The 20,803-nt window shown below is 38.9% G+C and overlaps 2 protein-coding genes across 3 annotated transcripts in view; both read left to right on the top strand.

Annotated features, from left to right (window-relative positions):
• The window catches only part of slc22a23 (solute carrier family 22 member 23), a 57,728-nt gene extending 46,708 nt beyond the window's left edge, over window positions 1–11,020 (top strand). Inside the window, exons 7-11 of one of the 2 annotated variants that reach the window (XR_007829570.1) lie at window positions 1,225–1,478; window positions 2,359–2,391; window positions 5,006–5,132; window positions 5,348–7,218; window positions 7,600–11,020. Coding sequence is in view for 1 of the 2 variants with exons in the window: in XM_051133684.1 (XP_050989641.1) it covers window positions 1,225–1,478; window positions 2,359–2,391; window positions 5,006–5,132; window positions 5,348–6,563 (1,630 nt within the window). In the remaining variant the exon portion in view is untranslated. Of the gene's footprint in view, window positions 1–1,224; window positions 1,479–2,358; window positions 2,392–5,005; window positions 5,133–5,347; window positions 7,409–7,599 lie in introns of those variants that run through there. The other variant, XM_051133684.1, reaches the window with a different exon arrangement.
• A 3,585-nt stretch (window positions 11,021–14,605) lies between these two features.
• Window positions 14,606–19,590, top strand: tubb2 (tubulin, beta 2A class IIa). The gene is made up of 4 exons (XM_051094822.1): window positions 14,606–14,771; window positions 15,084–15,192; window positions 15,854–15,964; window positions 18,360–19,590. Exons 1-4 carry the CDS (start codon window positions 14,715–14,717, stop codon window positions 19,430–19,432), a joined length of 1,350 nt encoding a protein of 449 aa, XP_050950779.1. The 5' UTR covers window positions 14,606–14,714; the 3' UTR covers window positions 19,433–19,590.
• The last annotated feature ends 1,213 nt before the right edge of the window (window positions 19,591–20,803 follow it).

Below are 20,803 nucleotides of genomic sequence, written 5' to 3'. Positions count from 1 at the left end.
CAAGCTATAAAAGTTAATCAGCGACTAGAGTAATCGAGTCATTTCTCTTTTTCTTTTGTTCTTTGATTTACAGCAGTGACAGACTTCAGCATGTTTGGTTTCACTTTAAAAGCAGTGTGGTCTCTTTAAAACCTGATTTACATGACGTGGATCTGGCACATATCCGATCAAACTCCATGGTCATTTAAGACTTTATAACTCATACGTTTACTAGGTAAATCACCAAAATTGCGCATTTTGACATTATTGTGTGTGGTTTTTGTCCATTGAAGCACTACTGGTGCACTGTCTGAAGCGGCTCAGTGTATGCGTACAGTCAAACATGCAACCTTTTAAACTACACTTCACTGCACCGTATAGCCAGCATAACCCCAGGTATTTGTCGCCACATTCTCGCTTGGCGAGTGTTAATTTTAGGCCTTGACGATATATATCTCAATATAGCTACTTTTATTTTATTTTTGTTAAAAATAGGAGCAGAGAAGCCAGCTAAAAACGAATTAGAACAAAAATACTTATTAAATAAACGTATGTTTTTCAGCTACAATAGGTTTTTTAATAGAAATTTCAGTGTATAAAATATTTAAGTGTATAATTTAAGTGTCTTTACTGTATGAACCAATTATGGATTGATTCTTATTAAAGACACAGAGGTGATTCAAGACTTGTGAGTGATTTTCTCTTTGTTTTTTTGTTGTTTTATTAACATTAATGCTGCAGACAGCACTAGGTAAATTAGGCATCTGTCCCTTTAAGACCGTCTGCACAGATCCAATATACTGAAACACATTTGGTCTTCACCCAACTGTTTACGCTTATTTAACACATAAACAGCTATGTTTACGTGAACACTCCACACGACGGCCACTCCACACTTTACACAATTGTGTGTGTATTTGACTATTCAAGCGCAATAAGACGTGAAAGAGAATTCGCAATTCCATGCTGTCTGAGCAAGGTGCTGTCTGTCTGCACGCTTCGGGTGTATGTCTAAATACAAAATTATTACTTTTAATTAATGTTCAGGTCCAAACAGACTCAGAATGCAAAAAGTAGTAAACAGATCTGGAATGTTTATTCTTTATTTGCATTTTGAAGATGAATTCTTTTAGGTTTGGAAAAAGGCAAGAGGGTGTGTAAATGATGGCAGAATCATTTCATTTTAAGGTGAACTATCCCTTCAACTCCAACATCTAAAAACCTCTCTTCATCTCCGTCTTTCAGACTGACCGGTTACGGCATACACCACTGCTTTGCACGCAGCCTGTCGGAGGAGACAGCCGAGGACCTGATAAGGAACCCGGCGAACGCCATGTTCCCTAATTTCTATGCCAAATACTACACCATGGGGGGCATCGCTGTGGTTTCATGTGTGGCTCTCTGTCCTGCCGTGGGCGTGATGGGCCGGCGCGGGGGACTCCTCATGTTTATGATCATCACAGCCCTGGCGTCTCTCCTTCAGCTCGGCCTGCTAAACTGTGAGACAACACACAAATCACAAACACACACCACTAACACTGGACGACCCTCCGTAAGGGCTTAAACTTAATCGAACACAATCACTGTCATGGGGAAACATGAGGATGTTTTAGTTGCTAAAAAGTGAAATTCTTTCTTTTAGTTGCTAAAAAGTGAGGCTTTAGAATTTTTGTCCCATCACATTTGACACAGACAGCTTTATAGGGTTAAGCAGTTCACTTGTTATTGCTTACTGTCTGGTGTGCATGTAAACATTGTGAATGTATCACAAGCTCAAAAGCTGATCATTGATTTGCATGCTGTGCACATTACTACAGCACTTTACTGTCCTGAAAGGACACGGGAATGACGCAACTGATGGCCACATGACGGTCAGCATGTGGATGTAGTATGTCTGTAGTGAGTTCATAGAATAAACCTTTTTAAGCGGTCCCTAAGTTGTTTATAAACTATAGTACCTACTGTTCTCTGACAGTATGTGATTTTGGACACAAAAAAGCTGGACCAGGTTTACTGCTGTCCTGAGATGTGAAAGAATTTTTGCTCCAGAATTGCTTCCCTTCAATCTCTCTCTAGTACTAAAATGCTGTTAAACCGGTTGTAGCCCACCAGATTTACGGTTTATAAATCTAGAAAACATCTCTGCTTCTGTTGAGCACAGAAAAATAAAAATAAACAGAAGATATAAAGGTATAAATGAAAGGGCTTAACTGGATTTCATCCCTGATAATTTGAAGCATACTTAGTTTTTACATTTTATAAGCACACATGCATATATTTCATTACTAGCTATTAGCTGTGAACTACTGTGGTTTCTCATTTGTTGTTTGTTTTTTTTGTTTTTTCCCCCTCTATGTGATCCATCCATGATGAATGCAGTGTTGGGGAAGTACAGTGTTCACCTGAATATTGGTAAAGTATAAACACTGTGCTATTACTGTGCAGTTTTCTCTTGATTGCTCTGTTTCATATGTTAACTGGTTTTTTTTTTGCAATTCTTCCGATGTTCAAATTATGCATTTTTAGGAAAGTAAAAGTAAAACAGTTATAGGTTCATTTCAGTGTGGTGCTTTGCAACATTGCTCTTTTGTGTGTGTGTGTGTGTGTGTGTGTGTGTGTGTTAGTTATTAGTACAATTAGTACTAACCCTAATTTCAAGTGCAAAGCAATAAAGTGACAAAAAATAAGGCAGAAGCTGTTTGCACACAAAGACACCACCAGTTATATTAATATCAGTGATATGCCCACTGTTAAGTACCTTTAGGGTCTTCATTTAAGCTTTTGAAATATTTTATTCATTTTTTATATAAATTACAGTCTAGAGTGTGAAATTGTTTACACTACCAGTCAGAAGTTTTTGAACAGTAACGTTTTTAATGTTTTTTTAAAGAAGTCTCTTCTGCACACCAAGCCTGCATTTATTTGATCCTAAGTACAGGCAAAATATTTTGAAATATTTTTACTATTTAAAATAACTCTTTTCTATTTCAGTATATTTTAAAATGTAATTTATTCCTGTGATTTCAAAGCTGAATTTTTAGCAACATTACTCCAGTCATATGATCCTTCAGAATTTTGTTGCTCAAAAAATTTAGTATTATGTTGAAAACAGCTGAGTAGATTTTTGTTCAGGTTTCTTTGATAAATAGAAAGTTCAGAAGTACAGCATTTATCTGAAATAGAAATATTTTGTAATATTATAAATGTCTTTATTATCACGTATTTATATTAGATTCCTGAAAAAATGTACTTGACTGTTTTAAATAATAATAAAACATTTCTTAAACAGCAGATCAGCATATTAGAATGATTTCTGAAGCATCATGTGACACTGAAGACTGGAGTAATGATGCTGAAAATTCAGCCTTGATCACAGAAATAAATTACATTTTAAAATATATTTAAATAGAAAACAGTTATTTTAAATATAAAAAAAAATGTTACTGTTTTGCTGTACTTCGGATTAAATAAATGCAGGCTTGGTGCGCAGAAGAGACTTGTTTAAAAAACATTAAAAATGAAAAAACGTTTGACTGGTAGTGTATATATTTTCGCATTACATACATGAACTGAATTATGAAGAATAGAGGATTGAAGATGCTTTTTCTGTGTTGTACATGTCTTCTGTAAGCTATTTTTTATTTGTTTTGATTGGCAGAAGATGCCTATGATCCCTTGGCCTTAACGTTTAATTTTAGAAGGATTCTTTTGTCCTTCTAATCGCATGTCTACTGTAGTGGCTTAAATGATCCTGATCCCACAGGAAGTTTTAATAGGGCAGCTGTGGTCTGTCTCCCAGCCCTAGCTTGCAGTGATTATATGTTCCTCGGACTTGAGGAACTCTATGTTCTCGTCTTCACACAGACAGGGATCTACAGTATCCAAAGATTTGATTTTTCCATTGCATTTCCATATTTTCCTACTTGCAAATTATGATCCGCATGAATTGTGTAATTCCAATGGGGAAAAATGCTGCATTTTCATATACCTTTCTAATCATTTATTTCACGCATGGATAGTGTAGCATTGCACAAGCTTGTGATGCCATCTAGTGACTGTGTGCAGAACACCTTTAGCGTCTCAGCCAGGGTCCAAAATTAACACTCAGCAAGTGAAAAATCTGATAATCTAATAACTGTCCATATGTTTCTAAGCAAAGCACAGCACGGTGTTCATTTACACACGAGTAGCTCACAATCTGCTTCACACAAACTCTGTCATTTGTCCAGCTGCTGTGAGTTTTGGTCGTGTATGACATGGACTGTCTTCCCAAGTTTAAAAATAGTTTGAGAATAGTCTTTTTGTCAGTGGAAAAAGCTATAAGATCTCTATATAAACTATAAAACCTCTACAAATTAAGACATAATTATGTTATTTTTATTAGTTATTTTACAGTTCAATAGTATTATTACTATTTTTTCTTTATCAATTTATTAAAAATGTTTAATAATAATGTCAATAATTATAGTTTTTGATGCTGTTGTTAATAAATACTTGTTTGTAGTTTACAGTACAGTAATACATTTCTATACTGATTTGTTTCATTTTTATTCATTTGAATTTAAATAAATCGTCTGAAATTTGTCTGAAAAGCTGACCTTGATAATGGTAATGACCTAAAACAAAATAAGTAATGAAGAAGAAGAAGAAAAAAATAGCAGAATCCAGGGTGTAATTTGAACATTAGCAGTATGTGCAAAAAAAAGCCTTCAGACATCAATCTGTTCATGAAGGTCTGCAAATCTTTTTGTCAGTTTGATTTTTTTTATGGGCTTTTGCCAATTTGTATGGGCTTGTGTAATGGAAACTGGAGTAATTAAAAAACACATTAAAAAAAATTTCCTTCATTATAATTTTTCAATTTATCCCCCTTTCCCCATTATTTCAGTAAATATCCTTACACGCACATTTGATGAAAGCATTTTTTATGAGCCATACACCATTTTTATATTGTGCTGCTGATGTGTTTTTCCTTTTTGAGGAAAAAATAATAAATGACTCACCATGTTGTCTTTCTCACTCCCAGCTGAAGGCTACGGGACGCTGAACACCAACTTTTCAAAGGCTTTCTCCATCATTGGCATGTTCTCCTCCCACGCTGTCAGCAACCTAAGCATCTTTTTTTGTGCTGAAATCACCCCTACTGTGATTAGGTGAGCCAAGCCACATGGGCGACTTTTAAGATTGTGGGAGAAAATCAAAAAGGTCAAAGGTCTTTCTTGTCTGTATCATCTTGTATGTATCACATGCATTTGCATCCAATTTGTAAATTTCCCCGATCTTCAATTTTCATAGTAGCCTTTAATGGATATTTTATTCCAGTAATGTTAGATCAACATTTTTCTTGTTCCTTTTGTGTGCTCTCTAGGGGTGGCGGTCTAGGCCTCGTCCTAGCCAGTGCTGGTTTTGGCATGCTGACGGCACCCATCATGGAGCTGCATAACCAGAAAGGCTACTTTCTGCATCACATCATTTTCGCCTGCTGCACTCTTATCTGCATCATTTGCATCTTGCTGCTGCCAGAGACTCGCAATCGACCGCTACCAGAAACCTTAGCAGACGGCGAAAGCTACACCCGCCAACCGTTACTGCCACCTCGCAAACCGGGGGAGCAACGCTCGCTGCTGACTAAGTCGGAAAGCCGCGAGTACGCCAGAGTAGGCGACACGCCTCTGCACGAAGCAGCTGCCACTGCTGTTTCCACGATGGACTCCACGGCCTCATCCGCCATTGATCTTCAGATGCTCATGGATGCCCCCGTCCAGCAAGCGACCGGCCAGGTGCAGCAATTCAGTATGAAGACACTGACTTCTACCCAAGAGCAATCCGCGTCCGTGCCGGAAACCTCTGCCTCCTCCGTAGAGGATCCTCTCCTTGCCTCTATCCCAAACACTTCTACCCCAATCGCTGTTAATTACGTTCAGACACCTAAAACCGAATCTCCATCTGTTCTGCCTACTTCACCTTTGATCGCCGAGTCTCCAACTTCTTCTGATCTCCACACGTCTTCGCTTTTAGATATAGGTACGCCACTTGTTGAATTTCCCTCACCAGTTGCTAATGATATTAATATCCTAACTGAAGTGGGCTCTACAGGTCCTTCCCCAACCTTTCCTCTCTGCACAGCGAACTTGTCCGATTCATCCGCTGGACCATCACCCACTCCGCCTTTGAATGAAATTCCTCCCTCATCCTCAATAGACTCTCCCGTTCTACCCTCTTCCCCAACAGAACTGTCTTTACCAGTTAATCAAGTTAATGCCATTCCAGCTCAATCCTTTTCTTCACCCATAGATTCCGGCACTCCACTGTTACATTTAGTCGCCCAACCTGTGATCAACTCCATAGAATCTGGCCCTCCTTCACCAGCCGTATTGGAGCCAACCTTAAGTAATGGTACTACTCTTCTTGCCACTGTGGGTTCGACTGCACCTCATGCCACAACCACTGACTCTGTTACAGCATCCACCCACCCACTTATGACAAACTTGACTGTTTCCTCACCTATTGACTCAGGTACACCTACAGACGTTGACTTGCCCATCACAGAAGCCAACACTGCCAATGGGGCGACGTCTTCATGATGGACATATGTGATTTGGTGGGCAGCCTTATTACCAAGAAGCAATTCTTGTCGTGGGGGCTCATGCCAGTCATTGTTAGAAGTATTTTAATTTTCCAGCAGCCATGACCCAAGAATGGCAATGCAAGGAGAAGGTATAAAAGGGTTTGACTGAAAGGGAACAACCATAAGGGTCAATGCTCAAAGGGTTTTTACTCTCCGTTGGTTTCAACGATTTAAACAGCCTTCTTAGGGGCCGTTCACACGAAACGCGTTTTTCCATTCCAATGCTATTTTCCATTGTTTTTCTGTGTGGATGTGTATGACCGTTGCACTTGTGTCTTTTACAGTGTCTCGCACATGAGCAGAGTGTTTTTTGCTTTTATTAGGATAGGATAGTATGTGGAAAGGAAGTGGGAGAGAGAGAGGGGGTTGAGATCAGGAAAGGTCGAGGCTATTGGTGCCAATGAGTGCTGTGTGTTAAAAAAATGTTAAGAAAATTCAACATTTTCAAACACACAGTGCCAATCATTAACGTCAGTTCCAAAACAGCGGACCAATCAGAAGACCTTGGAGGCGGGGCAAGCATTGCAACCTCTTTTTTGGGGGCATTTTGTCCATTTTTCTTGATAGGACAGCGGAGATATGAAAGGATATGATTGGGAAAGGTCCACGAGGTTGGATTTGAACTCGGGACACCCAAAGCGCAACAGCGCTATATGTCAGTGCGCTGCCCATGAGGCTTTTGGCGCCAAAGAGTGCTGGGTTTTAAAAAAATGTTAAGAAAATTCAACATTTTCAAACACACAGTGCCAATCATTAACGTCAGTCCCAAAACAGCGGACCAATCAGAAGACCTTGGAGGCATTGCAACCTCTTTTTTGGGGGGAAAGCATTGCAACCTCTTTTTTGGGGGCATTTTGTCCATTTTTCTTGATAGGCCAATCATTAACGTCAGTCCCAAAACAGCGGACCAATCAGAAGACCTTGGAGGCGGGGCAACAGTGGAGATAGGACAGTGGAGATATGAAAGGATATGATTGGGAAAGGTCCACGAGGTTGGATTTGAACTCGGGACACCCAAAGCGCAACAGCGCTATATGTCAGTGCGCTGCCCATGAGGCTTTTGGCGCCAAAGAGTGCTGGGTTTTTAAAAAATGTTAAGAAAATTTTAATTTTTCAAACAGCGCCAATCATTAATGTCAATTCCAAAACAGCAGACTAATCAGAAGGGTTTTTTTTTTTTTTATATATTATAGGAGAGTGGAGATATGACAGGAAGTGAGTGGGAGAGAGAGAGAGGGGGGTGGGATCGGAAAAGGTCCACGATGGGGGATTCGAACTCGGGACATCCGAAGTGCAACTGCGCCATAGTTTAAGCGTTGCAACCTTTTGTTGACAGTATCAAGTTGGCATGGCAACTGTTTTGTTTGACAGAAACAATTCGGAGGAGGCATTTTGCAATGCGTTTTGTAAAAAAACATTTCTGAGCACTGCGTCTCACGTTTTTAAGATGCGTTCTGTGCGAACAGCCCCTTACTATGGTGCCAGTAACTGCTTTTTGGGCAGCTAGATCCAAATTTCTATGTGTTATCATTGAGCTTGTGTTATTACAAACACTAAGACCAATAGTGACAAGTTCCCACTTGAGTCACACCGGAATTTCATGTAGTCTAGTAATTAGGCTTACTCGTATTTGCTTGTTTGATGGTAATTAACAACAGGTAGGATCAAATGTGATTAATTCTGAATCAGTTGACTGTAATTACATCTATTAATTTCGCAATATTCAGGTGGGAATAAAGCATCTGTGAAGTCCAGTATCAAAGGGAATTTCTCAAAAACCCAACACTGTATATTTAACACTGGGAATGTTTGCCAATGTGTCTTGAAGCGGAAGGCAAATACCTCTAGGAATTCAGTGTCGAAGACACACCAGTTTCTGTGTTTAAAAGAATAAGTGAATAATAACTGGATGTAAAATAGACACAACACAGAGACTGCTCAAAATGGTATTCGTGTGGTATGTTTTATTAAGCTAATGTTTTTTAAGCTAATCACTAGATACTGGTGGGGGAGAAATCATTGTACTTCATGGCTGTGCGTCTTAAGTGACCACAATACACTCAATCAAGTGTATGCAACAGATGTATTGTGAATGTGAAAACTTTTGTAATTTATGCTATTGTGGTACTGATGTACAGTGGTACTGACTGCTTAAAAAAAAAAAAAAGAAAAGACAAAATATTTTAGGTTACTATGTCTGTATCAATGAGTGTATGCCCATTGGTATTTTGCTACCATGTCTGTGGCACTTTATCGTTCACAGTGACAAAAAAGGCATGTGAACATGAAAAAAATGAAACTTTTAATGAATGATGTCGAAGTTATGAGAACAAATAACAATTTGAGGAATGACTACAGTTGTCATCTTTTATTTGTGGTACATTTATACCCACAGCAATAATATTATGTGCTACCCATGCCATGAGTTGAAAACATTTCAGTTTTTTAAATCAGTAAAGAATACTAATATTTAGTACTGATTTTTAATTGCTAAAAATATTCTCTAAAATACTGTATCAGTTGGGTGTGCTTATTCATAAGTTTGGCTAAAACAATTCATTGTCGACGTGTACTTGGCACCAAACCTAACATTACTTTGGATAAATTGAAAAGAATGTTTTTTTTTTTTCAATGACTGTGGCATATTTTAATAATTCCAGCTAATATTAAGTTTCTTTTTATCTTCAATAAAAAGTATTATTGCCCTGAAGTATGTAAAATTTGTAGAAAGGGTTTTGATTATTTGTTAATTTAAATTATGTCTTTTGTATTTCGATTATTCCAAGGATGGGCATTTTCTTCTCAAATATATCACGGCCTTACTCTACTGTATCTGGTGACCTCCTTTAGCTTTTTCTACTGTAGTTTTGTTGTTACATTTGATATATAAACATTCAGAGTGATGAGTCGATCATTTTCAAGCATGTTACTTCAAAAAAACAATCTCAAAAGAAAAATCACACTTTTCCATTTGCAATTGCAATGCGACTTGTTGGCATGATTTGGCTTTGAGATCTGTTGAAGAAATACAAAGACTCACTTTTTAAAGGATTTTAAATTCAGCCATTCAGTAAAAACTGATTTCCTAACTAAGAAGTTTTGGAGAAAGACAAGGCCAGAAAAATATTGTGCAGATACTGACGTGAATGTTTGGTCATTGCATGCTTAACATGAGCTCTTCTAGAGTTGCTCTCAATAATATTTATGTGAGCACTAGTTTTAACTTCAAGGCTTGTGCCATTGAACCACATTACCTTCAAACATAAAAAAAACTTGCCAGCAAGATTATTTGCTGTGAGAATAGTTGATCTGAAGAAAAAAAAAAAAAAAACTCACCTTAAGACTTTAATGTCTGCTATAATGCTTCTTACAGCAATGCTGAGAAACAAGCCCAAACTTGCAATCTGAAATGTTTCAAGAGTGTAATTCAAAACGCAAAACAACAACACATGAAATTGAGCTGTATAGCTACAAGTACAAGTTCATTTACTTGAAGAAGGTATATTTGGGGCCAAACTCTCCTAACCAAATCTCTTCCTCCACCATATTGAATAGCTCACTGTTTGACAATTTTTGAGGTCAATTGGATAACATATTAATTATTTCTCGCATTTGACACAGGCTGTATGCCATAGTTTAAAGGCTTAACTCAGGGGTGCCCAACCCTGTTCCTGGAGATCGACCTTCCTGCAGAGTTTAGTTCCAACCCTGATCAAACACACCTGTCTGTAATTACCAGATCCTACTTAGCTGGTTCGGGTGTGTTTGGTCAGGGTTGGAGCTGAACTCTTCAGGAAGGTCGATCTCTAGGACCAGGGTTGAGCACCCCTGGCTTAACTCTCAAGAATACACACGAGAAAGCTAAATCTGTGATGACTCTTCCAGAGCCAAGACTCAATATACCAAACTCAAACACAAAGGTCACCCTAATGAGAATAATATTCTATATTCTGAGGTAGAACCACTTGACATGCCAGTGTATAGCATGCAAAGTTTGACTGTCAATGGTAGTGAACAGTGCAGTGTTTAACATTAAATTACTGAGGTGCACTTCACATTTTCAGATCAACCATTATATACATGAACCGCATCAAATTGACCTCTTTTAAAGTTAGTAAACTGACCTGTCTCATGTGATCTGAAGTGATCTAAAAAAAAATGAATGTTAGCCAATGCAAACTCTTCTAATTCAATTTTTTGGTATCTTGAGTATATCTCATATACTTAAAAAAGGGTATTTAATATAAGTATTCCCTCAGAATGTCAGCTCTAAGAGTACTGGCAAAAGGATGAATGTCAAAAAAATTGATTGTTTTTGGGTTTAATGTACATTTTTTAACATAAATAATGCACATGTATATAAAGTCATATGTGTCGTAATATACGTTATTGAATAAAATATATTTATTGATATATGTATTGATTTACTGAATGTGTAAACGTGTTGGCTGTTATAATACATTATAATGCATTTCATATATATATATATATATATATATATGAAGAGTTCAGATGCAAAAGCCTCTAAATCCATCTGATGTATTTCTTCAAAATGAGCATTTCTTTGTGGCTACTTTATATAGGTTTCTATGTAAGTACTGGTATTTCTGATTGGGCTGAGGCTGGAATTTAGCGAGTTTGAAGTAAAAGTATTTGATGGACGTAAACTATGTGTCAGGAGCATTCACTCATTTTTGACCAAGATGGCTTTTAGCTGGTTTTGCATCTCAACTATATATATATATATATATATATATATAATATGAAATAATAATTATAAAATAATTTCATATATATATCCATACACACACACACAGCCTCTGGCAGAATAGAAATATTTTCACAGATGGATAAGCAGTCCAAACAGACTGTTTGCTTGTTGAATGTATGTCCAATTAATTTACAAAGCAATTGTCAGTGCAGGGGACATAACCACCATAATTAGAAATGGCCTGGTCTGCCTCATCAGTCTCAGCGGTCTTAAAGCACTCATCAGTGTCAAAATGACAGTCAATCAAATCAAAGGTTTTTACTGTTCACAGAAGCTGAACGTGATTTCCTGGGCGATACTTCAGTGTGAATGGAGCAAGGGTGTAAGCTAAGATGCAAGTTGGCAATATATTTTATCTTTGACAACTGTTTAATGATAAAAATGGTAAACAACTAACAGTAATATGCAAAATACTCCACTTTTTTGTCAAATTATACCATTTTGAATGGAAAGTATAGGTTTAATTTATGAGATTCATTTAATTTGTAACCGAATGTGATGAGACAAGAAACATCAACAGTCATTTTCAACATAATTAAGAGTTAAATGTGTGCTTATTTAAAAATACATATTTTTAAAAATGCAAAACATTGATCACCAAAATTCTATTCATGTTTAATGCTATGTTTAGACTTTTGATTAATCATTGTGTAGACTATTATTTAATCATTATCCCAGGAGAATTGGTGGCTATGTCAAATGTTGATATCAACAGAAAACATTGCTGTAGATAAAGCAGTGAGCAAAAGAGTAAGTGGATAGGCCTATATTTGTTAAATATTCTTGTGAAGCATTGTGTGATCATGAGGAAGTCTATCAAAACACAGGTCAGGTCATGAGTCATACAGAACCATTATTAATCTAGGAAATATTTTACATCACATATATCTTAATTAGTGTAATGCCGCCTTTAGCTTTTGACAGGAATGAAAACGAGGCTGTGAGGGACTGAAGTACTGTGTTTTTAATGGATTGTACTGTTGTTTAGCAACATGCTGATTCATCAGCTGACAAAACGTCTTTTTGAAAAAAAAAAAAAAAGGGCAGTAGACAAAACATCCATAAAATAGTTTTACAACATTGTCTAGGACCTTTATACAGCATGTGCCATTTGAAAAACTGCAAGACTGTCCCTCACAGCCTTGGTTTAATCCACATTAAATTCAATATGACACCTAATCTGACTAAGCTTTATTCACATGATGTAATATAACTGTGATAATATGGCAAAATATGCCAAGGCATCGCAGCATTACCTGCATGATATACTCTGAGACACCTGAAATAACAAAATAATAATTATAATGATAAAATTCATCCCACAGAAAGGATCAAATGCTGATCAAATCATGATCTGAAAAGTTTACATCTTCCGTTTGATGCTGTTACAGGTGATATTAATTACACTGAGGAAAATTTTAATCTGTTTTGATTGATCACATCTAGATTTTATGTTCACATGGCTGTACAGTTGTAGGCCATATCTTCTGTGAGGTTTTCTATAAGCTTTATCAACTTCACAGGTAACAGCAAAACTCTTGAATTGTTTCAAAAAGTTCAAAAATGTTTAGACCTAGCTTAAAATCAAAGGCACGACTCAGACATATGTCATGAAGAAATATGATCTGATGAGAACAGTAATTGCTCTGAAATGCAGCCTCACCATCATCATCATCATCACTGCAGACTCGTCATGTTGGAAATTTACTCTGTGTAACATTAAAGAATTTACACTACAAACGTCTGATTTAAGGTTTGATTTGCAATCATGTTAATGATAATTACATGACAAAACTGGTAGGTCTCAACTGATAACTTCAGTGCAAGCTTTTCTATGTGATTGTCTTCAGCAACGAAATATAAGAAAATTAATACAATAAGCTATTGTATGTAGCCTATTTTAAATATGTAATTTTGTCAAATCATGCCAAACACTGAAAATTTAATTTTGTTTACTTGAAATGCTCCCTGGTGAAAAAACCAGCATATGCTGGTAGGTATGTTTTGATGCTGGGATGCTGGTTAGGTAGGTTTTGATGCTGGTTTAAGCTGGTCCTTTGCTGATTCATGCTGGTCCTTGACCAGCAACATAACCAGCAAAAACCAGCAAAGGACCAGCTTAAACCAGCTAAGGACTAGCATAAACCAGCATCAAAACATACCTACCAGCATATGCTGGTTTTTTCACCAGGCTTGTAGCTACCAAACATAAGAAAATTAATACAATAAGCTATTGTATGTAGCCTAATTTCAATATGTAATTTTGTCAAATCATGCCAAACACTGAAAATTTAATTTTGTTTACTTGAAATGCTCCCTGGTGAAAAAACCAGCATATGCTGGTAGGTATGTTTTGATGCTGGTTTAAGCTGGTCCTTTGCTGATTCATGCTGGTCCTTGACCAGCAACATGACCAGCAAAAACCAGCAAAAGACCATCTTAAACCAGCTAAGGACTAGCATAAACCAGCATCAAAACATACCTACCAGCATATGCTGGTTTTTTCACCAGGTTTGTAGCTACCAAATATAAGAAAATTAATGCAATAAGATATTGTATGTAGCCTAATTTCAATATGTAATTTTGTCAGATTATGCCAAACACTGAAATTAAATTCTGTTTACTTGAAATGCTAGCTCAACAGAAACTAGCCTTAGGAAGACAGTTACACATTTCAATGTTTAATTGAATAATTTCATTTTATTTTTTGTTAGTATTTGATTTTTGGGTAATGTTTTCAAATTTAGAGCAATCGATTTAAAACCACACCCTGAATATTTAACAAAGGCCACAAGTGATGACTAAATTATTGACAGTAAGTTATGTATGCCACTGGCCTCCGCGTGACTGACCAAATAAAAGGTAGCTACAGTTATTGTCAGTGATGAAAGTTATGATTAATTACATATCACCGCGATTTTTTCGTGCTTATTTCTCTAATTGAGTGTCTGAGTCTTTTGTAAACGCCTCAGAGCCATCACATAGAGTCTCGCTGCCCTCTGCAGGAAAGAACTGGGAGTAAATAAACAAATATTCCTTTTGAATGTGGAATAGAAACAAAACTAGAATTACAACTAACTTATAAATCAAATTAATCAACATTTTGTGTCAGGTGTGTGCGTTTTGTGGCGTTTTCACGTAAACGCAGAGTCAGCATTTTCGCTGCGTCGGTGTGACGGAAGGACATGCGATGCTGCAGCACGTCCACTGCATCAAACCCGCGCCTCTTGATTGGCTGCCGGCGAGAGAGGAGATCAGTGATCAGTGATAGAGAGGCAGAGCCGCATCAGCTGCAGTGACACACGCCGCATCCGCATCCTTACAGCCAGCAGCACAATGAGGGAAATTGTACACATTCAGGCCGGACAGTGCGGTAACCAGATTGGTGCCAAGGTAAGATTCTATAGATATCACAAACATTTTAGTAGATGCGGAGATAGCATTTTACCTCTTTTGTAAAAAGAAATAATGAAAAGAAACTGTTGTTGATCAACACTTTGCAGTGAATTGCAAGAAAATCCTTAAAGTGTGTGTGTTTTATGAGGCATTGTTCGCAATGGGTGTGGTGGTAGAGGTCTGCAGTGGCTCTGTACAGGATTCAGGACATCATTCAAGGGAAAACTGCAGTATCATCATACAAGTTACCAAATGTGAATGGACATGGTGTATTCAGCATTCACTTGTAAGACATTTTGTGCATTTCAGTTTTGGGAGGTGATCAGTGATGAACACGGTATCGACCCCACTGGCAGTTATCAAGGTGACAGTGAACTGCAGCTGGAGAGGATAAATGTTTATTACAATGAGGCATCTGGTAAGCAAGGAGTCGTGATGCTACCGTATACGTGAATCTTTTTGTTTAGATATACTGTATGCATTTATTAGGTCATGAGGTGCAGATGATCCGTTTTGCCAGCTCTGCTCCCCTGACTATAGACCACAGCTGTCAGTTATTGACTATTACAGAGACAAGGCCCATCTGACCTCCTTCTTATTCAATTTCAGACGGTTTAGGTTTCACCCGACTTAATTACTGCCCATCTTTGTGTCCACGGGTTGCTTAAAAGATGACAAATTTGACTTGCCTTTCTGTGGTCTTAGACAATATTAAACATTGTGGGATGTTAGCACAGTCATTCAGCAATACGCAGATGTGTTTTTATGGTTCTAGAGAAAACCGTTTATCTGTAGCTGCTTTTGTCCTCAGAAGGGTGGAGCAGGGCAGGGAAGATGCATGATGCTGCACTTATTTAAAGCGGTTCAGCATTTGCTATACAGACATGATACCAATGTATTGGGTGAATTAAATGATGCATACTTTAAATTCATTTATAATTAGCTATTTATTACATGCACACATTGTAAATTCAAATTTAATAGGAATTTTCAAGCTCAAGAGAATGAAATTGATTTGTTTTTTTAGATTGGATGTTTCAGTCATTGGATATTGACACCGAACTTATTTTATTTCACAGGAAACAAATTTGTCCCTCGTGCCATCCTGGTGGACCTTGAGCCTGGCACCATGGACTCAGTCCGCTCTGGCCCGTTTGGACAAATCTTCAGGCCAGATAACTTTGTGTTTGGTATGTTTATTATCAATTATTAATCCCATTATTAATCCTATACAAATATAAAACACTCGAGACTTAAAAACATCCTTCGTCATTTATAAAACAAAAAAAACCTGGGCTTAAAGCTGCTGAGAGTGATGGAAAAAGCACCATAAAAGCAGTCAATACAATTTGTGTGCAATATTCTATATCTTCTAAAGCTGTAGAAAAGCATAAGATGATAAAAAAATAGCTTGTTTTTCACTGAAAATCCTACACTGCCACAGGTGTAAATCCTTAGTCATGCTCATATTCAATCTTACTACTGCACATACGTAAGCCAAAAAAAAACGCTAATCTAAACACCACTCCCAACAGCGTAGATGGCGTCAGATTATTCACCAACAGTATACTGCTGCCTCGGGTATTTCACATTTGTTTACCACCTGAACGAAGAATGAATCCAAACAATGCCTTTGGTATATTGCTGAATTTACATGAGATGGAACAGACAGGATGCATGCACAAACTTGGCACAAGTTAACGTACCAAATTTTAATGAGATTAAAGGACTTGGTGGAAGAGAAAACTGTGATCTAAATAGTGACCTACATTTCCATCTATTTCTCACACAGCCAGATCACATCGTCTGGACTACTTTTATGGTGCTGTTTTTGTCATAGCTCAACAGCCCACACCCATCCCCATAATGAAAACCGTTCTCTGTTGAATATTTTGTGTTCCGCAGAGAGAAATGTCATGTAGCTTTAGAGCAACACTTTTTTTGGAGTCACCAATTTTTGGGTCAACTAACCCAGTGTTTCCCAACCCCAACCCTTTCTGGAGGCACACCATCAGTACGTATTTTGGATGCCCCCTTTATCTGATCGCTTCATTTTAGCTCTTGAAGTCTCAACTAACAAGCTGAGTGGAATCAGTTGTGTTTAATTAAGAAAAGTTCAAAAATTTGTAGTTTTGGTGCACCTCTAAGAACAGGGTTGGGAAACATTAAACCGGGATCTTCAACCCTGCTCCTGGAGGGGTACCGTCCTGCATGATTTCCAACCTGCTCCAACACACCTGCCTGTAATTGTCAAGCAACCCTGAACACCTTGTTAGCTGGTACAGTTGTGTTTGATCTGCAGGATGGTTGGAGACCAATTCTATAGAGCAGGGGTTTTCAAACCTGACCTGGAGGACCCCTAGTCCTGCACATTTTGATTCAACACATCACCTGACTCAACTCATCAGCTCATTAGTAGAGACTGAAAGAACTAAATTGGGTGTGTCTGATAAGGGAGACATACAAAATGAGCAGTGGTTGTCAATCCTGGTTCTGGAGAACCCCCAATACTCCATGTAGAAACCACCAGGCTGGTGTATTGAGTCAAGTTGAAGCTAAACTCTGCAGGACAGTAGCCTGTAGTAGCGCGTTGAGTAAATGGCAATATTTGGTTTAATAAACCCAGTGATTGTCAACTGCAAAAGTACACACTTTGAATGTCTCCCTTATCTGACCCATTCATTTTAGGTTTTAGAGTCTCAACTAACAAGCTAATGAGTGGAATCAGGTGTGTTCGATTAGGAAAACTTTGAAATTTTGAAGTTTTGATGTGCCTTCAGGAACAGGGTCGGGAAACACTAAACCAGGAATCTCCAACCCTGCTCCTGGAGGGCTAGCATCTTGCAGACTTGAGTTCCAACCTGCTTCAACACACCTGCCTGTAATTGTCAAACAACCCTGAACACCCTGTTAACTGGTACAGATGCATTTTTGGTTAAGGTTGGAACTGAAGTTTGCAGGAAGGTAGCTCTCCAGGAGCAGGGTTGGAGACCCAAGCTGTAGAACAGGGGTGTCCAGTCCTGCTCCTGGAGGACTACTGTCCTGCAGAGTTTAGCTGCAACCCCAATTAAATACACCTGAACCAGCTCATCCAGGTCTTACTAGGCATACTAGAAACCTCCAGGCAGGTGTGTTGAGGCAAGTTGGAGCTAGACTCTGCAGGACAGTGGCCCTCCAGGACAGAGTTTGACACATTCATTTTAGGTTTTGGAGTCTCGACTAACAAGCCGATGAGTGCAATCTGGTGTGTTTGATTATTAGAGGTTTGAAAATTTGTAGTTTAGGTTTGTCTTTAGGAACAGTGTTGGGAAACATTAAACCAGGGATCTCCAACCCTGCTCCCGGAGGGCTACCGTCTTGCAGACTCCAGTTGCAACCTGCCCCAACACACCTGCCTGTAATTATCAAGCAGCCCTGAACACCTTGGTACAGGTGTGTTTGGTTGTGGACTGAACTGAAATCTGCAGGAAGGTAACTCTTCAGGAGCAGGGCTGGAGCGCCCTGAATAAAACCCAACCAACCAGCCGGAGTTGTTAAATTTTTCAAGCTCTGTGTTTAAACTGGGACACATGGGCTTTCTTTCAGGTCAAAGTGGAGCTGGGAATAATTGGGCCAAAGGCCACTACACAGAGGGAGCAGAGCTAGTGGACTCAGTTCTGGATGTGGTACGTAAGGAGTCTGAGAACTGCGACTGCCTGCAGGGATTCCAGCTCACCCATTCCCTGGGCGGAGGCACCGGGTCTGGCATGGGCACTCTCCTCATCAGCAAGATCCGTGAGGAGTACCCTGACCGTATCATGAACACTTTCAGCGTCATGCCTTCCCCCAAAGTATCAGACACAGTGGTGGAGCCCTACAACGCTACGCTCTCGGTGCACCAACTGGTGGAGAACACCGACGAGACCTTCAGCATCGATAACGAAGCACTCTACGACATTTGCTTTCGCACACTTAAACTTACCACTCCTACTTACGGTGATCTGAACCACCTTGTATCAGCAACCATGAGCGGAGTCACCACCTGCCTGCGATTCCCAGGTCAACTTAATGCCGACCTCCGCAAGCTGGCAGTCAACATGGTGCCCTTCCCTCGCCTCCACTTCTTCATGCCCGGATTTGCGCCCCTGACAAGTCGCGGTAGCCAGCAATACCGTGCTCTCTCAGTTCCAGAGCTAACACAGCAGATGTTTGATGCCAAGAACATGATGGCAGCCTGCGACCCACGCCATGGCCGCTACCTCACAGTGGCAGCCATCTTCCGTGGCCGCATGTCCATGAAGGAGGTGGATGAGCAGATGCTGAGTGTCCAGAACAAGAACAGCAGCTATTTCGTGGAATGGATCCCAAACAACGTCAAGACGGCAGTCTGCGACATCCCACCACGTGGGCTCAAAATGTCCGCCACGTTCATCGGCAACAGCACAGCTATTCAAGAGCTGTTCCGCAGGATTTCAGAGCAGTTCACCGCCATGTTCAGACGCAAGGCTTTCCTGCACTGGTACACTGGCGAGGGAATGGATGAGATGGAGTTCACAGAGGCAGAAAGCAACATGAATGACCTGGTCTCTGAGTACCAGCAGTACCAAGACGCCACTGCTGATGAAATGGGCGAGTATGAGGAGGACGATCTTGAAGATGAGGAAGACGCTCGCCATTGAGACAGCTGACAGCCATGTAGTTTTCACAGTCATTGCTTTTAGTTGATCTGAAAATTTCCATAGGAATGCAAACAGTGCCGCTACGCCATAATTCAAAAAGGTGCTACTGTGTTTAATTGATGATCAAGAAAGATAAACGTGAAGTGTCATTCAGTAAACAGCGATCAATTCATCTTGGGGAACAAAGGGTACATTTAAAACATGTTTTGTAACATATGCTTCAAACTGCAGTTGCCAAGTAAAATAAAGTGGTCACTAATATAAATTAGTCTCCTGTCAAAATGGTTCAATTCATTTTTGCACACACATTCATTCATGAAACACAAGCTAAAAAGAAATCAATTCTGACCTCAATTCGGACTTCTAAACTCTGGTCTTCAAGGTCCACTTTCCTGGAGAGTTTAGAACCAACCCTAATCAAACACACCTGAACGAGCCGATCAAGGTCTTTGGGACCACAAGAAGGTTTAAGCTAAACTCTGCAGGAAAGTGGGCCTTGAGGGCCAGAGTCAAGAACCCCCGCCATAAGTTTAACGATTTGATGCTGTGTGAGGATCACAACCCATCCATTTGGGGGAGGAAATACCAGTTTGTCGACCAAAGGCAGATGGGGGAGGTTTATGGGAAACCGATCTTAAAACATGCACACAAAGCAGGGTTGCCAGGTCAGGGAAACAAAACCATCCCAGTTGGTAATCAAAACTATCCAAAATCTTGCCAAATCACATTTTTCCTGTTGTTTTCCCCTCCACTGGGGGGGTCTTTTCCATTGTAATAACATTCCAGGGGAGATTGCTTATACCCATACCAAGTGTGTAAAAGTAGTCCAATTCCATGGTAAAACCACAGACTTGGCAACACTGCAAGAAAGTCACTTAAGACACGTTGGTGTTTACATGTACTGTTAGTGCCAACCAGCTAATATCAGAAGTGGCGACCAACTTTTTTTTTTTTTTTAACCATATTATGAAATTTCCTAGCCTTATGCTTGGAATACACTACAGAACTTTTGCAAAAAAAAAAAAATAATAAAAAAAATATATATATTGGCCTTGATTTAGAGTCTGGAGGTGTTGACAGTACAGCCAGTCTGGAGCTTTTAGTCAGTTCCATATACACATTTTTTGATATTTAAAAATAATTTTAGAATGCATATAGTTTTCATTTGTAATGCATCTTTTAAAAAAATGAGGCACATGTTTCTACTCAAGTTTGTGTTTGCAACAACTTGAAAGTCTGGTAGTGTGTGATCTTTAATCAGTACTAGTTACAAGTCAGCAAGGGACTTTTTGTTGGTATTTTGTCTATCAATTGTTGATTTGATTTTGAAAAGTAAGCGTTGCACATCAGAATGTGATTGCCTCAACTGCA

This window comes from Labeo rohita, chromosome 2, assembly GCF_022985175.1.
Source record: "Labeo rohita strain BAU-BD-2019 chromosome 2, IGBB_LRoh.1.0, whole genome shotgun sequence".
In the NCBI taxonomy this organism is placed as follows: domain Eukaryota; kingdom Metazoa; phylum Chordata; class Actinopteri; order Cypriniformes; family Cyprinidae; genus Labeo; species Labeo rohita.
Note: the sequence above shows the minus strand (reverse complement) of the source record. Positions and strands in the feature narration are given on the sequence as shown.